The 26,144-nt window shown below is 40.1% G+C and overlaps 1 protein-coding gene across 2 annotated transcripts in view; it reads left to right on the top strand.

Annotated features, from left to right (window-relative positions):
• Positions 1–26,144, top strand: part of DAPP1 (dual adaptor of phosphotyrosine and 3-phosphoinositides) — a 57,517-nt gene that overhangs the window by 3,637 nt on the left and 27,736 nt on the right. For both annotated transcript variants that reach the window (XM_010848300.1, XM_010848301.1), the window contains exons 2-3: positions 18,455–18,577; positions 20,960–21,093. In XM_010848300.1, coding sequence (XP_010846602.1) covers positions 18,455–18,577; positions 20,960–21,093 — 257 coding nt within the window. The remainder of the gene's footprint in view (positions 1–18,454; positions 18,578–20,959; positions 21,094–26,144) is intronic.

Genomic DNA, 26,144 nt, shown 5'->3' with positions numbered 1-26,144 from the left:
TCTTCACCCTAAACATATTCACGCAGCCAGAAGCAAAGGGGAAATAACACAATCTGCAATGGTTGCTCAGCTTCACTTACACACCGGCCGAATGGGGGTTGGGGGGAGGTGGGAAGGGAGGGGCAAGGGCCGTGAGGATGGTCCGTGTGAAGGAGAAGGTGGACAGGGAACAGAGGGCAGGCTGTGTGAGGCTTTCAAAATCAAGTGATGGGGAAAGGAAACAAATAATGATGATTCGAGACACCACCTAAGGAGCAAACTATGCTAGAATTGCTCATCAGTTTCGTGTTGTCCAACTCTTTGGGACTCCATGGACTAGGTCCGCCAGGCGTCTATGGAATTTTCCAGGCAAGAATACCGGAGTGAGTATTCCCTTCTCCAGGGGATCTTCCCCATTTAAAGGCTGCCCTGGTGACTCAGACGGTTAAGAATCTGCCTTCAATGCCTGAAACCCAGGATCAATCCCTGGGTCGGGAAGGTTCCCTGGAGAAGGGAATGGCAGCCCACTCCAGTTCCAGGCAAGAATACTGGAGAATTCCAAGGACAGAGGAGGAGCCTGGTGTGCTACAGTCCATGGGGTTGAAATGAGTCAGACAAACAAAGCGAATAACAGTTTCACTTTCATTTTAACCATTTAAAATTCCCACAATTCTTTTATTATAACAAAAATTCCTACAAACAGTGTAGGAATGGTGTAGGTTTGTAGTTTGTTTAAGGATGCTCCCTTGCAAATGGTATAACTACTACAGACACAAAAGGGATACAATGAAATAAAAATATTTTAGGATATTTTAAAACTAAATATTCATGGGGACTTCCTGGTGGTCCAGAGATTACAAGGGACGTGGGATCCCACGTGCTGTGGGGCAAAAACGTAAAAAGAAAAGAAAAAATCATTCAAATTATCTAGTCATACATATTCTTTCAAGTGAGAAATATAGTAAATATTCCTTTAAAAAATATTCTTTTGTTTTATATATATACTTTCCCAAGTCTCAAATTTGATAAGAAAGTATCTGTGTTTGGCTGTGTTTGTCGAAGTCAAGAAAGTAGATTCTAAGCTCTGGATATTAAAATAAATTAATTAAAAAGTCTCTCACTTCTCACCTCTAAGAGAAGGTTAGACCAGATGAAGGGTCAGCAAACATTTTTGTCCAAAACCCAGGTTATAAATATTTTAGACTTTGCAGGCTTTATGACTTATGCTTCAGCTACTCACATCTGCCCTTGTGGGGTAAAAACAGCCATAGATAACACAAAAACAAATGACTGTGATGGTGTGCAAACACAATGTTATTTAAGGACCTACCCTAAAATTTGAATTTCATATGATTTTCATGAGTCACAAAATATTCTTTTTTCCCCCCTAACTGTTTAAGTATAGAACTCCACTTGGCTCACAGTAGAAACAAAATCTTGTACCTTGGCAGGAATTGGCCCTCGGATGATGACTTGCTGACCTAGGGAATGAGTAATAACAACTAAAGCAAGTTCTCACGGCAAGGCAGGCATTTTACATACACTCACTCTGGTCTTTGAATGATACTGATGTTCCAGCTCTACATCCAAGGAGACTCATCAGCAGAGCAATCAGACTGCCTGGCATCCTAGAGAATCTGGGTCCCCAGTCCATGCTTATCCCATGGAACCAGGTTGTTCTCCTGTTCTAAGAGTCACGTGCCAGCCCCAGGCCATTCACATCATTTGACCTTCACAATACCACCATCAGCACAGTGTGATTATGCTCATTTCATAAATTCAGGAGGTGACTTCAAGTCAGTCAGGTGAACTGTCTCTAGGTCACAGACCTCGATGTTGGTGCCCTGACAGTGCCTAGGAACTTGCTCCAAAGCTGCTACTCCTTCCACGAGATGAAAGAACGTAAATGTTCTAAGAATGGCAATTAGTCATTGCTGGATGCTCACCATATAGCAGGCATTATTTTAAGCCCTTTGCTTGTGTGACTTATTAAATTCACACATCACTGTGGGATAGATACTACCACTTACGTCATTCTTGTTTGCAAACGGAGAAATGAAGGACAGAGGTTTTATTATCACACGCCCAGGTTTACAAGCTCACAAAGCTTCAAATCCAGGAGTTTGGCTCCAGAGCACACATTTTTGTCCACTAATATAACTTCCTAATTTCTGTCCAACTTCTCTCTTCTTATTATACCTGCACTATTAGTGCTGGTGAGAACTGAGAGAAAAAAAAAGTTCTGTGATGACTACCACCAAAACTTTTTTTTTTTTAACTAAAAGACATTATTCTTTCACATTCTTCATATAATAAATATGCACACAAAGCCAGATCAATATGCTAACTCATCAGAACTTTTAAAAATTGAGGGCAGATTCCTTTCTTCTAGGCTAGACAAATTGAGTAGGCTAAGAAAAACATGGTAGAGTCAAAGCTTTAAAGGAACCTGTTTACTTGATACCAAGTAGAGCAATGAAGCTTGTTCCTCTTCTGGCACAATTCTGTAATCTCGGACTCTAAAAATGAGGGTGATTCTCTTGTGGCTGAGCAAGAGTACGTAACTTGTAGTGCACAGTTCGATCTCTGCTCGAAGCAATCGAATTTCCTCTTCTCTTGCTGTGTTTCTGTTCCTCTATGGGTAACAGTGACTTCCTCCTACTTACATGTGGAAGTCTGGCCACACAGGTTCTCCACACTGAGTGGGGTCACTTTGCTTCATTCATTCTCCCTTCTGTTCCTTCATAGATCCGTCTGTTGAATGATGACATTATGCAAGGCAGTGTGGGAGATGCTGGCAGCAAGAAGTGGCTATCCCCTGGAGGAGTTTACAGGGCAGAGGACAGGGAGTGCCCGTGTGGGTGGAGTTAGAAGGCAGGGTGGAGGGGCCGGGTCATCACTGTGTCTGCACAAGGCACACGGCAGATGGCCGGCAGGAAGGAGATCCATAGGATTTCTGTCAGGTGAAGGCAGAGAGAGAGACATTTTCTAAAGAGAAAATGGCATGAATAACACAGTAGAAGAAAAGCGTGTGGATATTCAGAAAATGAAAACCGTCCACGTGGACTCGGACCCTCCCAGCCCCTGGGAGGGTCATTACTCAGCATTCAGCCTGACTCTGGCCTTCACCTCTGAGAGACCCCACCTTCGGCTACGTTCTTTGAGAACGCTTCCACCTGGTTTCTTACCCTTTTTTTTTTTTTTCAAACCTGGGTTAATTTCTTGTTCCCACCAACTCCCTCCCCACAACCATCCCATCAGCTAGGATAAACTCCTGGTCTGAGCCCACACACTCCGGCTCCTGCTCCCTGATGTGGGCCCATATCTGAACCCCACTGCAGCTTGGTAGCTGAGTCTTAGCTGTCGCTTGGTCACCTCTAGGCTCCCTGTAGTCCTGTGCCCCCAACTCCCTGCCCACTAGTGTCTGCTCCCATTGTCTCTTGTTAGAACTGCTTTGTTTAAAAATCTTTAAAGTTTAAAAATCGTAAAGGCAAGAGTTCAATTTGTTTTGAGAAAAATATAGCTATGTCAGACAAGGTTACTTTTTGGAGGCACGTGCCGAATTACTTAAGATTAAAGTGCTGTGATATCTGTAATTTACTTTTAAATGTTCACCCAAAAACATAGGAAGAAAATATGGCAAAAAGTTAAAAATTATTTTACCTAAAATATGGATATTATTTAAATATGTGGATATTATTTATACTATTTTTCTACTTTCTTATATATCTGATATTATTCATCACAGTTTAAAATAATAATAAATGCATTAATTATTGATGATTTGGGGAACAAAGAAAAGCACCCAAAATGACCCCCCAAATGACATATTATTCAACTTCTTTCCAGTCTTTTAAAAGCAGTTTTCTGTAAATACACACAGATGGAATTGCGGTCATACCATGTATATCATTTTGCTCTGAATTTCTGGTACCGTATATCTTCTTCATCTACTTTTGGTTCTTTCTCAAAGTGGATTCTGGGTCTGGTCTCTCCTTAGGCAGCCTGTTTCTCTATTTTAAAATCTGAATATTTAGACTGGTCCAAATTCCAGAAAGCCTTAAATAGATTAGGAGTTTGGACTTGGGTCAAACTTCATTTGACAGTATGGAAATATTGAACATTTACAGGAACGTGGAATTGTGTGGCCACCATGCTTTGTTTTGGGATAGATTAACCTGGGAGTTGAGCATGATGCATAGCAATGAGTTCAGAGCCAAGAAAGCTAACGAATGAGGGAGTTTACAGATCTGTGAATAAGAAACTAGGGAGAGGATCTGGGAATAGTAAGGAAGGAACAGGGTTAGATGCCAGTAATTCCTCTGAGCTAAAAAAGGGATTCATACCCAAATAAGAATGAGTTCTGCTTTTGTATAGTTTTTCAAAATGACATCAAAAAATTTTTGACAATATTACTGTCATGAATGTCTTCTAATTCATCTATTGTTTGCTCTATCATTATAAAAATCTAAAGGTGCCTGGGTCTCATTTTACTCCTCAGAGCATTCTGACTCACCACCAGTTTTGTCTATGTTTTGGATTAATCCTCCACATAGTCTTAGAACCATTTCCAGATGATGTCAGTCCTAAGGCCCTCAGAGGTTTGGACATCTGCTCCAAGCTGAGCACTGAGTATTCCTTTTGACAATGAGCAACCTAGGGGCAGGGCTGTAGGTTACACAGCTTTGTCTGTTCCGTCCAAGCCCAGCACTTGACAAAGAGCAGAATTCTAAATATCTGAATTGCCTCAAGTTGGGTCAAAACCAAGACAAGAACTCAAGGTCCCTGACTTCAGTTTTCCACACCAACACTGGTGATGTATATATTACCCTCAGACTCACTCAGTCCTCTTAACAAATGGTTTGTCTGCTGGGAAAAATTGACCTCAGTTGGAGGCATCACCTAAACAATGAAATAGACAGGAGATAATGAAACAAGGATCTTTCTTTTTTTACATTCCCCCAAAGTTTGGGACCTTTTCCTATAGATGTAGCTTCCTGAAAGTGACAGTCTCTGTCTCCCGTCCCAGCCCACGATGGTAGGTTGTCAATGACAACTACAGTCTGAGGACACTTACCCCCTCTGAAGCAGCATTTCATGATGTTTAGATTGTAAGGGTAACCAGACTAAGTGCAGAGTCAAGCTTGCTTCCACTCAGATATGAGCCTTCTTGAGAGACCCTCTGGTTTGGGATGTCTGCCCAGTCATTCAAGTCCCCCTCAAGCTCTTATCCATGACATAGTTTTTCTAGTCAGTCTCTGAAATTTGGTTCGCAGTCCCAATCACACATTCCCCGATCCCCAGCCACGGGGAGAACAATGATGCTCTTTTGGTTTTACAGCCGTTTGTGCACGCTGCAGGCGGACCAGGGGACTGGGCAGGATCTCCGCTGGGATGAGATGCAGTTTGCCCTCATCCTCCACCCTCCCCATTCCTGGTGGCTCTGCCCTAGGGTCTCACATGTCTCTGACCTTCCTGTGTCCACTGACCCAAGTCAGGCTCTGTGGGTCTGCGTCCTTCTGGCACTTGGGGTTCTCCACTTCTGTGTCCTGGATCACTGTACTGCGTCCTGGATCACTCTGGTGGGTCTCTGTTAGTCCCTAGGTGTTTCTGGCTACCTATGTGAGCCTCTACGTGTGCCTTTCTCGGTCTCCAGGTCTTTGTGTCTCTCTTTCTACAGTTCTTGGCTTATGTGTCTCTGACCCTTTGTGTCCCTCTGTGTCTCTGGATTTCCGAGTCTCTGGCTCTCTTTCTGTGTTTCCACCTCTCAGGACTTCTTGTCTCACTGCTCAGGCTCCTTCAAGAACAAGTTTGGCCTGGTTTCCGACTCCCACAGAATTATCAAACCTGTTCAGTCTGTTTCCTTTTACCTGGGCCTTGGCTCCACGAAAAAACACTGGAGGCCCCACCTTCAGTGCACTGTGTGACCAGAGACATACTCTGGCTCTGTCATCACTCAGGTATGCCCCATTTAGCTCTGCTACTATCATTTGTAAATGTGGGCATTTAGAATGGCAATGGACAATGCCTCGGACCAGCCGGTTCCATCACAGAAACCTCCTAATTGGAAAGACTGTGGTGGGTCTTTCTACAACTGCCCCATGTATCACACTATGATACATAGAGCTTTCAAACTTCTTTGCCAAGCCTCTGCTTGGTTCTGTTTTTTTTGGATGGGATCCTTTGCTACAATCAATGGAAAGATGAGCCCACATCTGTGAACAGCGGACTCAACATGCTCATGTGGACAATACCACATTGTCACATAAAATATGCCATAGCCTGACTATGGTACCAATTTCACTACTGACATCTTCTGAGCTGATAAGACATTTCCTTTTCCTTAACCCATGATTTCTGATGGCCAAGTGCTTCATTTTTTCAGGAAATCAAAGTATCTAACGCTGCTGCTGCTGCTAAGTCGCTTCAGTCATGTCTGACTCTGTACGACCCCATGAAAAAATGAATACAAAAGCAATCCCATGGAGTGACTCAAGCACAGAGGATGAAATAGCCTGAGTTAAGATGGCTTAGGTTGCGATTGCCTAATAGATTTATTTTTTTGTTGTTCTATCACCATTGTGTTCAGAAGGATTCTGAGGCCAAGCATAAACTTAGCAAGGAAGAAGACAGAGAGTGCAGACTTCCCCTGTGGTCCTGTGGCTAAGACTCCATGCTCCCAGTGCAGGAGGCTGGCTCTATTCCTGGTCTGGGAATTAGATCCCATATGCTGCAACTAAGAGTTTGTGTGCTTCACTAAAGATTTCAGATGCTGCCACGAAGACTGAAGATCCTGAGCGCCTCAACTAAGATCTGCACAGCCAAATAAATTTAAAAAAAAAAGAAAGAAAAGGGGAGTGCATCATATGTTATAAATTTGCCATCTTTGGTCTAGAGAGTTCAGAAAGCATGTCAGTGCCATTCAAAAGTGAGAATAATTTTCAGAACTGTTTCTTTTGCATTCTAAAGCTTCTCAAATATAATATATTTAAGCTTTTGATTAAGAAGGCTTGCCATCTTACTTTTTGTCTAAAAAAAAATGCTTGTCATGAACACGAAAAAAAGTGAGCGTAATTTTGAAAATGAATAAAAAGTGAAAATTCTCTAAAGAAGAGTGCTTTTGTTGGCCATTCAACTCCAGAGCCTATAAGCTGTTTTCATACAAGCAGGAATTTCTGTTATTGCTTTGGGTTAAAATATGTCCTCGTAAGTTTGAAGGGACAGAATCTTATTTCTGTGTAACTTCTCTTTGGCAGGAAGGGGGAAAATAGGTATTTAAATATGTGAATAATCTGTAGACGTGAGTTAGGAAGAGATTTTCTCCCCAAGATGTATATAACCAAAACTGGATGTATGGCTCATGTTTTAACATGCAAGACTGGTTTCTGTGTCCACTTGTTCCTCCGGTGTTACTTTGCATGATTCTTCAGTATAGACCGTCTGTTCCAGGTAGGCATTGTGTTTTCTGTAGACCCATGCATACGTCAACCCCAGTGCCTTTGCTTATGCTACTGCTCCTGTTGGAATGCTCTTTTCTCTTACACTTAATGAATTCTGTATCTATTCTTCAAGTTCCAACTCATGGTCTTCCTCCTCCATGAAGCTTTCCTTGATCATTTCATTTCCTCAGGAGCTCCCCCTTCTATATCATTTACTGTCCATATCACTAAGATAGCAGCTATCTGGGGATTTTTTTTTAATTAAATTAGCCACAGACCCTTCTCTTTCCTTCCTAAGTACTGTAAAGCCACTTAGTATACTCTTTGCTCTCTTTGTCTCCCTCTTTAATACTACATACATTACACTCAAACCATCAAGATTGTTGAAGTGAATTAAAGTTTTTAGGACCAAGAGTCCTTCAACTCTGTGCTTCTCAAACTCTAAACTCATACCAATCATGTAGAGCTCATGATGAAAACAGATTATAATTCAGGGGGTCTAGGAATGTGAATGTGCTAATGTGAATTCCGACAAAATCTCAGGGTTCTGAATGACAAAAGACCTCACATTGTTTTTCAAACATCAGGTACAACCCAAGCATGTCCTTAAAGTTAATTTAGGGGACCACAGTCAATATTTGTTAAAAAAGAAATAGGAAAGAAAATAGTAAACAGCATTTAAAAGGATAGTATTTTTCCCTATAACACTTTTTGGATTTTTTTGTATGCATGTTTATAATGTAACTGTGTATACACACACACACACACAACACACACACACACAGAGATACAAAATATATTTTATGCTGTTGGTTAATTCAAAGAGCTTGAAAACTTCTCTTTCAAAGGACAGAGCAGAATGAGAAATAATTGTATCAACAAATTAAGTTAAGACAATTAAAATCAAAGGGATAAGAAACCATGAAGACTCCAGTACAGTGGGGCAGTTTCCCAGAAGGCTCTAGCGCAAAGGGCACTGGAATGAGAAAAGAGGCGGAACTGAGGATGGGGTTTCTGGATGGAGCTCGTCTGTTTTGTCTGTGGTTGAGCTTATTTCCTGTATCTCACTGAGAGGCAGCTATGAAAAGTCTTTAGTGGGTGGATGTTTCCTAATTTGTTAATGTATCATGGAAGGGATAACGCCACAGTTTCCTTCAAGGCCAGCTGCAGGTTTGATAAGCTAGTAAGCCCAGTACAAATATTCTTTGGAAGTTTGTAAGCTTTTGTTGACTCTATTACCCTTGAACCATTTATGACAACATGTGGGCCTTGGGAGAAAAGAAAATACAACATTGCTTCATATGTGTTGTTGTAAAGAGTAGTTTCTGGCTCTTTTTCACTTCTTCAGGAACAATGAGACAAAATTTTGTTTTTTTTTAAGTTTCTGGAAAATGAACCTTATCCCAAACAGCAGAGGAGTTATATTCCCAGCAACCAACACAATGCCTAGAATATTCATAACTGTTGTTGTTCAGTCGCTCAGTTGTGTCTGACTCTTTGCAACCCTATAGACTGTAGCACTCCAGGTTCCTCTGTCCATGGGATTTCCTAGGCAAGAATACTGGAGTAGGTTACCATTTTCTTCTCCAGGGGATCTTATGGACCCAGGGATCTAAACCTGCACCTCCTGCATTGGCAGATGGATTCTTTACCACTAGGCCACCAAGGAAACCCCATGTATGTTGTATAAATTGCAAAGATTGTATCTTGCTCTCTTCTGCAAAAGTTAAAGAATCATATAAGAGGTTTATTAAAGAAGTCAATGTTCCAGCATGAAAAAAGAGAGTTTTCCTACCAGGTGTTATTATTAGTCACCTTGACAGATGAGAAAGATGAAGGTTGCTACTTGCATGGGGTCATAACCAATGTGTCAGAAGTCACTGGGGCAGATGGACTCATCACTGAGGAAACGAGTGGAGATAAAGGCATGCTCTTGCCTCACAAAATTTTCACGGCTACTGCATGGGTGTTTGTGAGCCAGGTTGACTGCGTATTAGCACTCTTTTTCGCTTGGCAGTTCCCAGAAGTAAAAAGGTTTTTTATTGCACTAAATTCTAAAAACATCATCTAATGCAGCTGGCGGAGATGTGGGAGAGCCACAGAGGAACAGGACTTATTTGGGGGTTTTAATCAGCAGCAAGTCCAGCATGAATCAGCAGTGTGATGCAACTATTAAGAAACGAATGCAATCTTGGGCTGCCTTGCCATGTACCTGACAGCTGGAACAGGGAGATCCTCTGGGCTTTTGGTTTGCACATCAAATCTTACCTTGAAGATAGATTTTAAATATTTGGAAAGTATTCAGAAGAGATAAGTTCTCTGGGTGATCAAGGGACTGAAAGTCTGTCATAAAAGGAGAAGTTGAAGATGATGAAAACAAAAGCGAGAACATTTTAAACACTTTTAACTATTTGGGTAAGTGACATCTATATAACTCCAAGAAGTAACTTTGAGATCATCTGTTGAAAGCTGTATATCAGGAAACAGTAACCTGATGTAGGCAAGAGTTTTCTGGCCATAAATCATAGAAGTATGTACAGGTTTGCCTGTACAAGCTGTGAGTTCCCCATTACGAGCAATATGTAAACAAAGATTGGATAAGAATCTTACTAGGGTTGAGACTTTGCCCACACACTGTACAAAAATTAGAAATATAAACCAAGCTGTTGGCAATTAGGGACTAAACGTAGCTTTTATTTACTAAGTCAAACATTTTAATTGTTTACTCTAAAAAAAAAAAAAAAGCAGATGTGACTTTTATAATCTGTGAGTTTACTGTGAAGCCAATGAAGCTTCAGCTTCAGGGCCTCTGTCTTGCACAGACCCTAGTGAGGCAGTTAAAATAAATGCATCAGTTGGAAAAATATTTAAGAGTAGTCCCTGAGCATTAAAATTTTAAATACACTTACAGCTCATTTATGAAAGAAATTTGATAGAGGTTCTCAAATTTTCCAACAGTCCTAAAAACGTCATTATCAACATCACATTATGAAGTTGAAAATAACTTTTCTCTGCTATCAATAATTTAAAAAATTATAGGTGAAAGACTGAATTATTCTGTTCTCTCTATAGAAAATTACAGTAAAACATTGTTTTACATGAAAAAATAACTAAAGATGACCTGGCCAAAAGTGTAGAGAAAAAAGTATGGAGGTGTGTTAAACAGGTATTTAATGAATATAAGTTGTTTTCTCAGTTTATCAGCTTTTAATTTTTTTAATTTGTGATATAATTAACATATAACATTATATTTGTTTCAGGGGTACAACATAATGATTCAATATTTATGTATATCGCAAAATGACCACCACAATAAGTTCAGTTACCATCCATCACCACATGGGTAACAAAACATTTTTTCTTGTGATGAGAACTTTCAAGAGGAAATTTGTGCCTTTTGATATTCTGTATTCATTTTACTACCCCCTCAACATGCATCTCCAGCATTCACCAATCTGTTCTCTGTATCTGTGAACTTGGTGTTTTGTTTGCTTTTTGTTGTTTTATTTTTTCTTATTTTTCATAGTTAAATGTTGGTGTATTTCATTCTTTTTTAATTGAAATATAGGTGGCACAGTGCTAAAGAATCTGCCTGCCAATGCTCAATCCCTGGGTCAGGAAGATCCCCTGGAGTAGGAAATGGCACCCTTTATTCTCCACTATTGTTGCCTGGAAGATTCCATGGACAGAGGAGCTTGGCAGGCTATGGTCCATGGGGTCACAAAGAGTTGGACATGACTGAGCAACTGAACACACGCACACATATAGCTGACATACACCATTATGTTAGTTTCAGGAGTACTACACAGTGACTTGATATTTGTATACATTATGAAATGATCACCACAATAAGTAACCATCTGTCCCCTACAAAGCTCTTACAATATTATCACCATTATTCCTTATGCTGTATATTACATCCCTGTGGCTTATTTATTTTATAACCAGAACTTAGTACCCTTTAATCGCCTACACCTGATTCACACACAATCCTTTCCTTTCTGGAAACTATACATTTGTTTTCTGGATCTATGAATCTGTTTTGTTCTGTTTGGTTGGTTGTTTTGTATTTTAGATTTCCCATATAGGTGATATCATACAGTATTTGTCTTTTTTCTGTCTGACATTTTGTTTAGCACAAGGCCCTTAAGGTTCACTCATGTTGAAAATGGCCAGATTTAACGCTTTATGGCTTAGTAACATTTCCCTTATCCATTCATCCATCAATGGATGTTTAGGTTATTTCTGCATCTTGTCTACTGTAAATAATGCAGCAATTAACATGGGTTTTATTTTTTAACATATATGTTTTCTAACCAGTGCTTTAATTTTCTTCAGATAAATACCCAAGAGTAGAATTGCTGGGTCATATAGCAGTCCTATTTTTAATTTTTTGACAAACCTCCAATCTGTTTTATATAGTGGTTGCATCAATTTACATTCCCACCAACCTTTTTTTCCACATCCTCACCAACACTGGTTAGTTCTTGTCTGTTTGATGACACCATTCTAACAGGTGTGAGGTGATATCTCATTGTGGTTTTGATTTGCATTTCCCCGTTGATTAGTGATGTTGAGCATCTTTTCATATATCTGTTGGCCATCTGTCTTCTTTGGAAAATGTGTATTCAGATCTTCAGTCCATTTTAATATTGGATTGCTTTGGATATTTTTTTTTTTTTTTGCTATTGAGTTCTTTCTCTAGTCTGAATATTAACATCTTATTGGATATATGATTTGCAAATATTTTCTCCCATTCAGTAGGTTGCCTTTTCATTTTGTTGATGTCAGCTTTTAAAATTTGCAATCTATTATGATCTCTTACTCTAAAAAACTTTTCTCTTTTGGTAATTTAATATTAATTTTTCTTAAAGAGACTTCCAAATTTTACAAGCTTCAAGTCCCTTAAAATTCGAATCTTCCATCTAAAGTCAGAATAATCAAATAAAAACACTTTAAACACAGCCCCAGTTATAGGAATTTCGGCCCAGGCAATTAGTACTCTATGTAATGAGCTGTTGTGTATGCATTTTAAGCCGTAAAAAGCTCTGTAGACATCAGCCAAGGAACAGTCAGCATCCAGAGCCAAGCATAAGATAGCATCAATATTCTCCCAGGCTCATCTCACCATGCCTGGCTGCTGCCCTTGGACACTCACCTGGATATTGCCCACCCCACTATGCAGGGCTCTGACCTGATACATACCTGGTGTCTGCCTGCTTCCTGGCCTTTGCTCCTGTTATTCCCTTTGCACAGATAGCTTCCTGAACAATTGTCGCTCCAAATTCCACCAGACTTTAAATAGAGAAAGTCTCTCTCCCCCTCTCCATCCAAGTACTAGATCACTTCCAGAATTCAATAAATAGTAGTTGAATAGGTAAATAAAATAAAATAATTAAATACAATAAGCATTACCAGGGCCCTGGAGGTTGGATTAAGGTAGAAATACTGTCTTCTCTTTTTCAAATTTTAGTTACTCAATTAATATATGTATTTTTTTTATTAGAACAAGCTAAATTAGGAAAATTTAATCAAACTAAGGACTCTTAAAAATACTCTCAATCATGGTTCTTTCCATTAAGGACCATTCTTATGAGTTTGGAGTATATTTTATTAGCTTCCCATTTTGTGCTTTTATGTACTTTTATATGTGTATGTGTTGTATTATTTGGAGATGAGAGAGTTTTTCTTTAGTGGTTTCATACTGTACCTGATAGTACGTTTTGGGATCTGTCGGCTCTGACATGTGTGGACATAAGCATTCTGTGTTTTCCCATGGGGGTGCAACTGGCATTCTGAGCGTGCCAATTCTCAGTTGCTCAGAACTACGTCAGTCTTCACAGGGTGGTAAGCATCTTGGCATTCCCTCAAGGAGTGCTGGTTGCACCCGACCTTCTGCCCCAAGCATTTGGTGACCAACACGCTCTCACCTTTTCAAATTCTGATTAACTTTTTTTTTTTCATAGCTTTAAAAAAAAAAAATAACTGGAGGATAATTTCTTTACAAAGTTGTGCTAGTTTCTGCTGTACAACAATGTGAAACAGCTATACGGATGCATATATCCCCTCTCTCTTGAGCCTCCCACCGCAATCCCACCCGTCTAGGCCATCACAGAGCGCCAGGCTCTATCGTGTGTGTGTTTTACACACGATAGTGTATACATGTCAGCGCCACTCTCTCAGTTCACCCCACCCTCCCCTTCCCCACTGTTCCAACTGTCCATTCTTCACATCTGCATCCCTGTTCCTGCCCTACAAATAGGTTCATCCGTACCATTTTTCGAGATTTCATATACAACATATGTGTTAATATTAGATATCTGTTTTTCTCTTTCTGACTTACTTCATTCCATGTGACAGACTTAGATTCATCCGCATCACTACAAATGACCCAGTTTCGTTCCTTACCTGATTAAACTTTTAATAAAATCTCATCCTCTGAGCACTCAACTTTATCATCTCACTGTTGGTGGAAAATAAGGATGGCTCCTAATTTTTATTCTCACAAATGCTCTACGGTAAACATCTTCATTCACACTTCCTTCTGTGTACTTGTGAGTGTTTCACTAATCAGACATCAGAAGTGGAGTCACTGGTCATGTGGGCATGTCCGGTTATACTAGATATGTAAGTTCCCCTCCAACTTAAACACCTGCCAACAGTAGATGATAATATCCATTGCCCCTAAATTCTCTAATACTTAATACTAACCAGTCTGGTGGATTAAAAAAAATACTACATTATTGTTTTAGTTTGCATTTCTCTGATTAATAGTGAGACTATTTATTTGCAATACATATTTTCTCTTCTGTGAATGACTTTCATTTCCTCTTCTGTATATGTACATATTTTAATTCTTACTATATATGCTTTGTTACCAGAGAAAAAGCACAGTTTTAAAATAATTTGTGTGTTCCTTAAGGCCTGCTTAGATGTTGGGCCTTTCAAAAAATGGTCTTGATCTTTACTCTGTCTTGGGTGTAGTTCACAAAGTACTTCTCTCACCCTCTTGACTAGATTAATGGTTTCTTGAAGCCCAGCCTGGGTTTTTATTCCCTTTGACCTGCCTAGTATAATGCTTTGCACAGATTTGTACTCAGTAGGGAGAAGGCAATGGCACCCCACTCTAGTACTCTTGCCTGGAAAATCCCATGGATGGAGGAGTCTGGTAGGATGTAGTCCATGGGGTCACTAAGTTGCACGACTGAGCAACTTCACTTTCAGTTTCATGCATTGGAGAAGGAAATGGCAACCCACTCCAGTGTTCTTGCCTGGAAAATCCCAGGGACGGGGAAGCCTGGTGGGCTGCCGTCTATGGGGTCGCACAGAGTCAGACACGACTGAGGTGACTTAGCAGCAGCAGCAGTACTCAGCAGACAAAGATTTACAAAGTCAAATGATAGAAAGTAGAAAAGGTTAACTATAGGAAAACTACTGACTGACCAAGACTATATTTTCAATCTTTTGATCCTTTTTGAAAAAACTGTTATTTATTTATTTGTTGTTTTCTTTTTGGCTGTGCTGGGTCTTCACTGCTGTACTTGGGTTTTCTCTAGTTGCGGCGAGCAGGAGCTACTCTAGTTGCAGTGCATGGGCTTCTCTTTGCAGTGGTTTCTCTTGCTGTGGGGCTCAGGCTCCAAGGTGCACGGGCTTCAGTAGTTGATGCGCACAGGCTTGGTCGCCCCACGGCATGTGGAATCTCCCTGAACCAAGAACCAAACCCGCATCCCCTGTGTTGGCAGGTGGATTCTTAACCACTGGACACCAGGAAAGTCCCTAACCTTTCACTCTTTATGAACACAATCTTGAACCATCCTTAGCAAAGATGGACACATTCCTACAAAGGATATGTAATGCTGTTTGGCTTTATAATCACTTCCCTGAAAGATAACCTGATCTAAAGTTTCTGGGAAATGATGCTTAACTCAATGAAGAGAGGAAGTTTAGGCATTTGTGGAAGAGTTGTTTGGGGAATGAAGATCCTCATTGCCATGCAGACATGGTGAAGTGTAGGTGGCTGCCTGGCAGGCTCTGTCTTAGATTTGCCTGGGCCCAGGACTCCGTGAAACCTGTCATGGCCATGCTGACTCTACCAAGCTGCTACCAAGAAATTAACAACTCTACCAAGAAATTAACAACCCCTGCGATGTTCCAAATTACAGCACAGTGTAATGCTTTATATTCAAGTATTTCTTATGTGCTTATGATATATAGTTCCTGTTTAAAAAATTACCATAAAAAAGTTCTCAACTGGGACTTCTCTGGTTGTCCAGTGGTTAAGAGTCCATGTTGCCAATGCAGGGGATGCAGGTTGGAATCCTGGTCGGGAACTAAGATCCCACATGCCCTGCAGCACAACCAAGGGATTGAAACAACAACAACAACAATAAAAACTGCTATCAAGCTGTAATTATCAGAATTCTATAAACGCTTTAAACAGACATCATTAGATCTTGTTTAAAAGAATTCCAATGTCCAAATTCTTTACATTTTAGAATTTCGTTGCTTCAGATAAGTAATCTATTAACTTAAACTGAAATGTCCATTCAAAATAAAATTATTGGCAACATTTCAGAACTTGTGACCTCATAAAGATTTCATTTATCAAAAAAATTAGTATTCTGCCTGTAACTAAACCTGAAGTTTTTGATAGCCTCACTTTTAGCTCCTCCAATTTTCCTTTTTTTTTTTTTAATTCAAGTATCATTGACATACAACATATTAGTGTTAGGTTCCAACATTTAAAGAATTTGATCCTAAGAAGATTTGAGCACATTTGGGAATTAGTCCAATGAAGGGGTAAATAACTCAATGGGATTTCTTATAAAAATGCTTTTCCTTGCCATTGTTTTTAGTTAGCAAGTACATTTCTAACTCAGGACGGAGGCATCTCTGCCCCACAGAAATGTGCTAAAGAAGCAGACATTAGGACATGCTGATTTAGAAAACATAGCTCAGAGACCTATATAGAAACTCCCTCTGCTTTTGGTCTTATGTTTACTTTTTATTATCAGGCTAAAATATCATGGCACAGCACATCCCAGCAGATCCATCACTCTCAGAGAAAGGCACTTCCTTGTACACCATGCACACCTCTGTAATAGTACTGAGTTCACTGACATTATCAGCAATATTTGTGTAGCTGCTCCGGTCTCCTTCCCCTTCGCTGCCCTGCACTGTAGCTCCTAATAGCAGCTGCTACCCACCATGACCTAGCTTCCCATATCTGAAAGAAGCTGAAAGTAATCAACAAGTATATCTGAGCAACAAGAAAATCACACCTCAAAGGCAACATCACAAGTTATGGCTTTGGGGATCTCAATGGCTTCATGACAACTAATGTGCTTTGAGCTCAACTGTTTGCCAAGACTGCTTTGACCATAGCAAGCAGAACTTACTGCTGGCCCATGAGGCACCGCTGTTATTAATTCTATTTTAGAGGTGAGAAAACTGAGGCTTAGATTGGTTATATAACTTGCCCAAGGTGTTACAGCTATAAGAGGTTTCACGCGGATCAGGACTCCGGCAAACTGACACCAGAGACCACAGTCCTAATCACCACACTGAACTGCCTCTATTGACTCATTAAAAAGAATGGGAAAGGAAAAAGGAGTGAGGTGCAGAACAGGGAGCCTGGGATGCTCTTGTCTCCATAGAGCTGGGATTGGGGACATGCCTGGATGCCTCTGGACACAAAGGATTCCTGTCAGGAGGAAGCACAGAAAATGGGTAACATTGGGGTCCTCTGAGGAAAGGAACAGGGGTGATGTGGGTTAAAGGGGAGAAAAAAACTTCATTTTCATTATGCCTTCTTTTGAACTATATAGATTTTTTTATACCATGTGTTACCTTTTCTAATGTGTTTTTGGAGTTTATTTATTTATTTTTTTAAACACATACATTAGTCTGAATATCCTTGGGACTTCCCCAACTCTGCAGGTATTTGTGAGTTTTAAACAACAGTGAACAGGGCTTGCATCTCTGTATAAAACGTCTGAATTCCTTGTGTTCAACTTCATTTCCCTCATGACAGTGGACTCTGGTATAACAGCTCAGTGGTTTTACACATTACAAAACATGGTACCACACTTTTAAAAGACAGTGTGATAGATCAAAAGAAAGAGAGATAATTGGCCCAAGCCTATTCTTATGGTTATTTTTGACTTGAAATTTTAAAAATCTTTCTGTCTACAAAGTAATGTGTGTTTGTTTGCTAGGACTTGCATGAGTAAGTACCACAAAATGGCAGTACTTAAACAGAGGAAACTGATTGTCTCGTGTTCTGGAGATTAGAAGCCCCAAATCAAGGTGTCAACCCCAAGTAGGGTTGGTTCCTTCTGAGGGCTATGAGGGGGATCTGCTCCAGCTCATCCTCCTTGACTTACAGATGGCCGTCTTTAGGGAGAGTGTTCACAAGGCACTCTCCCTGTGTGCAAGTCTGTCTCCAAAAGTCCCTTTTTTATGGTCCTATTGAATTAGGACCCACCTTGAAAATGGAAGTGTTAGTCTCTCAGTCGTGTGTGACTCTTTGTGACCCCATGGACTGTAGCCCGCCAGGCTCCTCTGTCCAAGGGATTCTCCAGGCAAGAATACTGGAGTGAGTAGCCACTCTATTCTCCAGGGGATCTTCCCATCCCAGGGGTCAAACCCAGGTCTCCTGAACTGCAGGCAGATTCTTTACCATCTGAGCCACCAAGGGAGGAGACCCCTAGGACCCACCTTAAGAACCTCATTATAACTTGCTAAAGACCCTGTCTCCAAATAAGGAAGCATTCTGAGGTACTAGGGCTCAGCACTTCAACATAAGAGTGTTCAGGACACAATTCAACCTATAACACTCTGGGATAAGGCAAATCCCTCCTTTCCCCTTCAGCCTCATCCAGCAATTTCCTTTTCTTGATGTCTTGGCTCAGAGTTTGGTCTCAGGGCTACCAGGGTGGAGAATATTGCTGAGGTAATCTCTGAGAGGAAAACCCAGTGCAGGAAGAGTCCCCCGTAGTTCACTCTGAGTGAAAGTGCTGCTCTCTCCTCCCCAGGTGGTACCATGGCAACCTCACCCGCCATGCTGCTGAGGCACTGCTCCTCTCCAATGGATGTGATGGGAGCTACCTTCTGCGGGACAGCAATGAAAGGATTGGGCTCTACTCCCTCTCTGTGAGGTAGGATTCATAAGAACTCTAATGCATTTAGTGGGGCCCCATCTCTTACTTATATGGGCACTGACTTCAGCATCACAGGCAGATTGCCAGAAAATGGAATTCACTTGATTCTTGTTAGATCAACAGGTCCAAGGATGCCAAGCTCTGAGTGGTGAGACTGCAAAAAACATGCCTGCTCCTTCCATTAGCAGGGAAAATATTATTAGAGCTGGGACAAAATACAAATGTAAAGCTGAAGGAGATTTTATGAATTATTTAATCCAAAACTCTTGCTTGACTGATGAAGAAACTGAAGTGGTAAAGTGTCTTCCACCCAATAAAACCATGCTAGAAACAGCACCAGAATCCTCATCCCTGGAGCCTGGCCCAGTACCCTTTTCACTGTTCTTTGCTTCATCTGGAAAATCAAAATGACTTGTGGCTATGCAACTTTCATAACCACAAACTCAAGCAGGCAATGTGCAACTTTTAATTTTTTTCTATAAACAGAATTTCTCAAAGTTCCATTTCCCCTCACTGTTAAGAAAGTTAATCTAGTCCCCACCAGATAGGCCTGGCTCAAAACAGTCATTGGCCAGCCCTGTCAGGGTTTCTCTCGCACACTTTTTCCTGGCTGACTTCCCTTTCAGAGAAGGTGACCTAGCCACCTGATAATCAGGGGGAGTCATTGGTTATCTGTTAACATCTGTCACCTTGGCTTCCACTGACATATAGCAAGTCTCACTGGGTTCACAGGCAGTTGCTAGGATTTGAGGATTCCATGAAATTGCCCTCGGCCACCCATCCATTAACCTCAAACCGTTATTGTTTTATTTTGTTTATAAATTTTTCTAAACAACATCTTTGGGAAAATTTTTAATCAAAAGTGGAATTTTGCTTGAAGTAGGAATTTAATCTGGGTTGAAGCAGGAATTGTGCTTTCTCGAATCAACAGCAAATGTTAAAATTATATTTAATGGTTAGATTGTTGATCCTTTATTGCATGGATCACTCCAAAATCTCAGACAAACCTGTGGAATTGTTGGCTCAAAGAAAGTTAACTTTTCACTTTTACATGTTTCATAAGGCTTACAAAGAGATAACACATATATTACACCTATATACAAATTTAAAATATAAATTGTTAATTTCCATTACAAGCACTTGGAAATGCTTTAAAAAGTAATAACCACCAGCAAAAGTGAGAAGGACCAAAGACCAGCTCAGGAGAATGGTTGTTTTTATTCATTTGTTCATTCACTTCCTTAATAATATTTCAGAGCATCCATTCTGTGCTTACCACTTTGATAAGTGTTGTAGGAGATTTAAAGACCTTGTCTTCAGGAAGTCTAGCCTCACAGGGGCAATAAGGCCACATATAAATACTTTACTACAAAGGAGAGTGCTATAAATGACGTGAAAGACGGCAAGGTAAGTGTGTGGATTGTTGAGAAGAGAAAAAACAAGTAACTCAAGCCGGAATATCATGCAGTATTTGATAGAATAAGTGGCATTTGAACTGACACAATCAAAAACAAAGCAGAAGAAGTCACAGGTGAAGGGAACAGTACAAGCTAAGGGACAAAGACAGAAGCTCCTAGGAGAAAAGCACAGCTGGCTGGACTATGGCAGTTGCCAGAATGTGGTCCCCAGACCAGTAGCATCACTTCAGAGCATGTTAGGAATACAAGTCTTGGGCCCAGCCCTGGACCTACTGAATCAGGAATTCAGGGGGTAAGGCCCAGAAACTTGCACCCTTTGGGTGATTCTGACTTCTGGTTTTTGCTTAAGGTGGAAAGTTACCTGAAAGAGAATAATAGTGGAAGTGAGGCCATGTGTGTGTGTGTGTGAGTGTGTATGTGTATATCGTTATAGATATATATAAATTTAAATTTTCTGCCTTATTCCAAAAATGGCAATGTAGGAAAGTTGGTATTTTATTCAGCAGGGAGTGAAATAGGTGTGGGAAGAAAAGGACTGGGCTCACATAACTGCTTAAGTGAAAAGAGGCAGAATTTGTACTGACTCCCAAGTAAGGGAGGAGGACCAGGCACAGAGGAGAATCTGGGGAGAGGGTGGCCTGCCGTTTCTATCATCTCTCTTCCTGTCTCTCTTACACTTATGCCTCCAGCAAAATACAAACAACCCATTTGAAAAGCGAGCAGACCTTAATAAATGTTTCTCCAGAAAAGACACACAGATAAGCACATGAAAAGATTCTCAACACTACTAATTATTAGAGGAGTACTATTCTTTAAATGCCAGTGGTTTTGGTGATTGTGTCATAACTCCGTTTTGAGAAGGGTTTCATGGTGATACTAATGCCTAAGGTTACGTTTCCCTTCAAAAAATACTTGTTTCTTAAATAGCATTAAGGTTTTTTTTCCTTTTTTTTTCTTTTAGAGCCAAAGACTCAGTCAAACACTTTCATGTTGAATATACTGGATATTCATTTAAATTTGGCTTTAATGAATTCTCATCTTTGAGGGATTTTGTCAAGCATTTTGCAAATCAGCCTTTGATTGGAAGTGAGACAGGTAAGCTATGCACATATAGTTGACCTGAGAGATATTGTTTCAGAAGGGAGGCGGGACAAAATGGATTTCAAGTAAATGGTTGTCACTTCTATTGGATTATGTGCATACTATATACAATTGGGTATGTTTAGAAACATTTTTTTTCAATTACTGTGCCATAGGCTACATAAATAAAGTATATATAAATAAATTATATACAGACATTTCAGTATTATCCTTAGGAGAAAACAAGGTGCTTTGTACAAAATAGGTATTTTTCTCAGGATATATTATTTAGTGGATTGACTAAAAGCACACATTTAAAAAAAAATGGCCTAATGATGTATACAATAAAGAATAGAGGAAAAAAAAAAACTTTTTGATTCATCAGAAGTTTAGGTATGGGCAGTTTGCCTATCTGGGAGACACAAAATGTTCATTTTGAACAGTTTTTGAGCATTTTTAAAAATGAAATTTACACTTAAATTTCCCCAAAGGTCATTGAATAGTGAAAATACTGACTAAAAATTGTTCTCCTAAGTCTTGGTTTCTTGTAAATTTTTAAATGGGGCTTAAGTATGCCTGAAAAAGTTTGAAATTTCCTTTTTGGGTGGTTAGAGTCAAACCAGAAAATTCAAATTAAAAACAAAATACACTCTCTTGACTTTTTAATGATCTAGCTCATTTGTCTGTACTATTTAAAGTATGTAAAAGATTTCCTTTGTATTTGTGTAAAAAGAATCACAATTTTGTATGTCCTAAATGATGCTAATTCTCAGTTAATCAAAAGTTGGACAATTCCAAGAATCAAGCACAAAAGGAACTCAAGCATTAATAACACAGTCAGTTGCTGAGAATTTGTACACACTCATGTTCATGGTAAACTTGGTTAGCGGGCTTTTTGTTAACCACTCTGGGGAGAGATACGATTGCCTTTTCCTCTTCTGCTATTTCTGTGGCCCGAACAGACCCTGATATGAATCATACAGTGTTGAGCAGAGACGGAAACCACAAAATAGTTGCCTTACCTTATACTGACCGTGCAAGATCTTTAATAGAATATTCCAAACCGTAAGACTGAAGCGATCATCTTTTTTTTTTTTCTGGTGGAAATTCTCCTAATCAACCCTGAAAATTACCATTTAACCAGCAGTAGTTCTCTTAAATAAAGAGCAAGTGGGGATGAATTTATTTCCATTGCTACCTTGGCCCTGTTGTTCAGTTGCTAAGTTGTGTCTGACTCTTTGTGACCTCATGGGACTACAGCAAGCCAGGCTCCCCTGTCTTTCACTATCTCCCAGAATTAGCTCAAATTCATGTCCACTAAGTTGGTGATGCTATCTAATCATCTCATACTCTGTCGTCCCCTTCTTCTTTTGCCTTTGATTTTTCCCAGCATCAGGGTCTTTTCCAATGAGTCGGCTCTTCCTATCAGGTGGCCAAAGTATTGGAGCTTCAGCTTCAGCATCAGTCCCTCCAATGAATATTCAGGGTTGATTTCCTTTAAGATTGACTGGTTTGATCTCCTTGCAGTCCAAGAGACTCTCAAGAGTCTTTTCCAGCACACTACAGTTCAAAAGCGTCAATTTTTTGGTGCTCAGCCATCTTTATGGGTCAACCCTCACATCCCTAAATGACTACTGGAAAACCATGGCTTTGACTAGACGGACCTTTGTCAGCAAAGTGATGTGTCTGCTTTTTAACATGCTGTCTAGGTTTGTCATAGCTTTCCTTCCAAGAAGCAAGAGTCTTTTAATTTCATGGCTGTAGTCACCATCTGCAGCAATTTTGGAGCCCAAGAAAATAAAATCTTTCACTGTTTCCACTTATTTCCCCTTCTATTTGCCATGAAGTAATTGGACTGGATGCCGTGATCTTAGCTTTTTGAATGTTGAGTTTTAAGCCAGCCTTTTCACTCTCCTCTTTCACCCTCTTCAAGAGGCTCTTCAGTTCCTCTTTAATTTCTGCCATTAGAATAGTATCATCTCCATATCTGAAGCTGTTGATATTTCTCCTGGAAATCATGATTCCAACTTGTGATTCATCCAGCCCAGCATTTCTCATGATGTACTCTGCTTATAAGTTAAATATGCAGGGTAACAATATACAGCCTTGATGTAATCCTTTCCCAATTTGGAACCAATCAGTTGTTCCATATCCAGTTCTAACTGTTGCTTCTTGTCCTGCATATAGGTTTCTCAGGAGACAGGTATAGTGGTCTGATATTCCCATTTCTTTAAGAATTGTCCACAGTTTGTTGTGATCCACACAGTCAAAGGCTTTAGTGTAGTCAATGAAGCAGAAGTTTTTCTGGAATTCCCTTGCTTTTTCTATGATCCAATGGATATTGGCAATTTGATCTCTGGTTCATCTGCCTTTTCTAAATCCAGTTTGTACATCTGGAAGTTCTTGGTTCATATACTGCTGAAGCCTAGCTGAAGGATTTTGAGCATTACCTTGCTAGCTTGTGAAATGAGTACAGTTGTGTGGTAGTTTGAACAGTCTTTGGCATTGCCTTTCTTTGGGATTGGAATTGAAAACTGAACTTTTCCAGCCCTGTGGCCACTGCTGAGGTTTCTAAATTTGCTGGCATATTGAGGGCAGCACTTTCACAGCATCATCTTTTAGGATTTGAAATAGCTCAGCTGGAATTCCATCACCTCCAGTAGCTTTGTTATTAGTAATGCTTCTTAAATCCCATTTGACTTGACTTCACACTCCAGGACGTCCAGCTCTAGGTGAGTGACCACACCATGGTAGTTATCAGGGGCATTTGGACATTTTTTGACTTCCTTGGAAGTCACAGAGTCAGCACTGTGACCTATGAACAGTTCTTCTGTGTATTCTTGCCACCTCTTCTTAATCTCTTCTGCTTCTTAGGTCCTTACCATTTCTTTTCTTTATCATGTCCATCCTTGCATAAAATGTTCCCTAAATATCTTCAATTTTCTTGAAGAGATTTCTAGTCTTTCCCATTTCCTCATTCAATCATTTTCCTCTATTTCTTTGCATTGTTCACTTAAGAAGGCCTTCTTATCTCTCCTTGCTATTCTTTGAAACTCTGCATTCAGATAGGCTTATCTTTCCCTTTCTTCCTTGCTTTTTGCTTCTCTTTTCTCAGCTATTTGTAAATCCTCTTCAGACAACCACTTTGCCTTCTTGCATTTCTTTTTTGGGGGGATGGTTTTGGTCACCACCACCTGTGCAATGTTACAAACCTCCATTCATAGTTCTTCAGGCACTCTGTCTATCAGATCTAATCCCTGGACTCTATTTGTCACTTCCACTGTATAATCATAAGGGATTTGATTTAGGTCATACCTGAATGGTCTAGTGGTTTTCCCTACTTCCTTCAATTTAAATCTAAATTTGACAATAAGGAGTTCATGATCTGAGCCACATCACCTCCCACTCTTATTTTTGCTGACTATACAGAGCTTCTTCATCTTCGGCTGCAAATAATATAAACAACCTGATTTTGGTATTGGCCATTTGGTCCTATACATGTGTGGAGTTGTCTCTTGTGTTACTGAAAGAGAGTGTTTGCTATGACCACTGCATTCTCTTGGCAAAAGTGTTAGCCTTTGTCCCGCTTCATTTTGTACTCCAAGGCCAAACTTGCCTGTAACTCCAGGTATCTCTTGACTTCCTACTTTTACATTCCAATCCCCTATGATGAAAAGGACATCTTTTTTTTTTTTTTTTTCTCACCTCTTATATTAGTTCTAGAAGGTCTTGGAGGTCTTCATAAAACCATTCAACTTCAATTTATTTGGCATTAGTGGTTGGGGCATAGACTTGGATTACAATGATGTTGAATGGTTTGCATCGGAAACAAACTGAGATCATTCTGCCAGTTTTGAGATTGTACCCAAGTACTGCATTTTGGACTCTTCTGTTGACTATGAGGCCTACTCCATTTCTTCTAAGGAATTCTTGCCCACAGTAGTAGATATAATGATCATCTGAATTAAATTTGCCCATTCCTGTCCATTTTAGTTCACTGATTTCTAAGATGTTGGTGTTCACTCTTGCCTGGAAAGTTTTTAATTTCTCAAATCTCTTCCCTTCAGGCTTATTTCCTACTTGTGTCCCAACCTGCACTTATTTTTGTTCAATTCTTGGGCACTGGCAATGGGCAGTAGATGTTGAAGCTAAGGACTCTGTTTCACCTACTTTGATTTTTGTCCTTCTCTTTGTCCCCCAGGTACTGGGACAGTGAGTGATACTTTGGGTGAGTGAATGAGTGAATGAATGAATGATGACTATGAGCTGCAGCTCTTTGTGTCTTTCAAAGCCAGTATCATTATTGCTTTCAGCCTTCTTTTCTCTCTCCAAGCAAAGCTGACTCCCTTCTTTTAAACTCTCCCTCTAGATTCTATTTTCAATCTCTCTGGTCATTCTCCATGCTCCTGTCTGGATTTTCTCCAAGTTAGGAAAGGGTACATATTCTGCATACCAGCAGATTTCAAAAATCATTTTTTTTTAAGTTTTTTTTAACTGAAGTGTAGTTGATGGATAATACTATATGTGTGTATATCAGTTCAGTTCAGTTCAGTTCAGTTGCTCAGTCGTGTCCGACTCTTTGTGACCCCATGAATCGCAGCACTCCAAGCCTCCCTGTCCATCACCAACTCCCAGAGTTCACTGAGACTCACGTCCATCGAGTCAGTGATGCCATCCAGCCATCTCATCCTCTGTCGTCCTCTTCTCCTCCTGCCCCCAATCCCTCCCAGCATCAGAGTCTTTTCCAATGAGTCAACTCTTCGCACGAGGTGACCAAAGTATTGGAGTTTCAGCTTTAGCATCATTCCTTCCAAAGAAATCCCAGGGCTGATCTCCTTCAGGATGGACTGGTTGGATCTCCTTGCAGTCCAAGGGACTCTCAAGAGTCTTCTCCAACACCACAGTTCAAAAGCATCAGTTCTTTGGTGCTCAGCCTTCTTCACAGTCCAACTCTCACATCCATACATGACCACTGGAAAAACCATAGCCTTGACTAGATGGACCTTTGTTGGCAAAGTAATGTCTCTGCTTTTCAATATGCTATCTAGGTTGGTCATAACTTTTCT

This window comes from Bison bison, unplaced genomic scaffold (assembly GCF_000754665.1).
Source record: "Bison bison bison isolate TAMUID 2011002044 unplaced genomic scaffold, Bison_UMD1.0 scf7180017864263, whole genome shotgun sequence".
Lineage (NCBI taxonomy): Eukaryota > Metazoa > Chordata > Mammalia > Artiodactyla > Bovidae > Bison > Bison bison.
The sequence above is the reverse complement of the archived record's forward strand: the minus strand, read 5'-3'. Positions and strand labels throughout refer to the sequence as shown.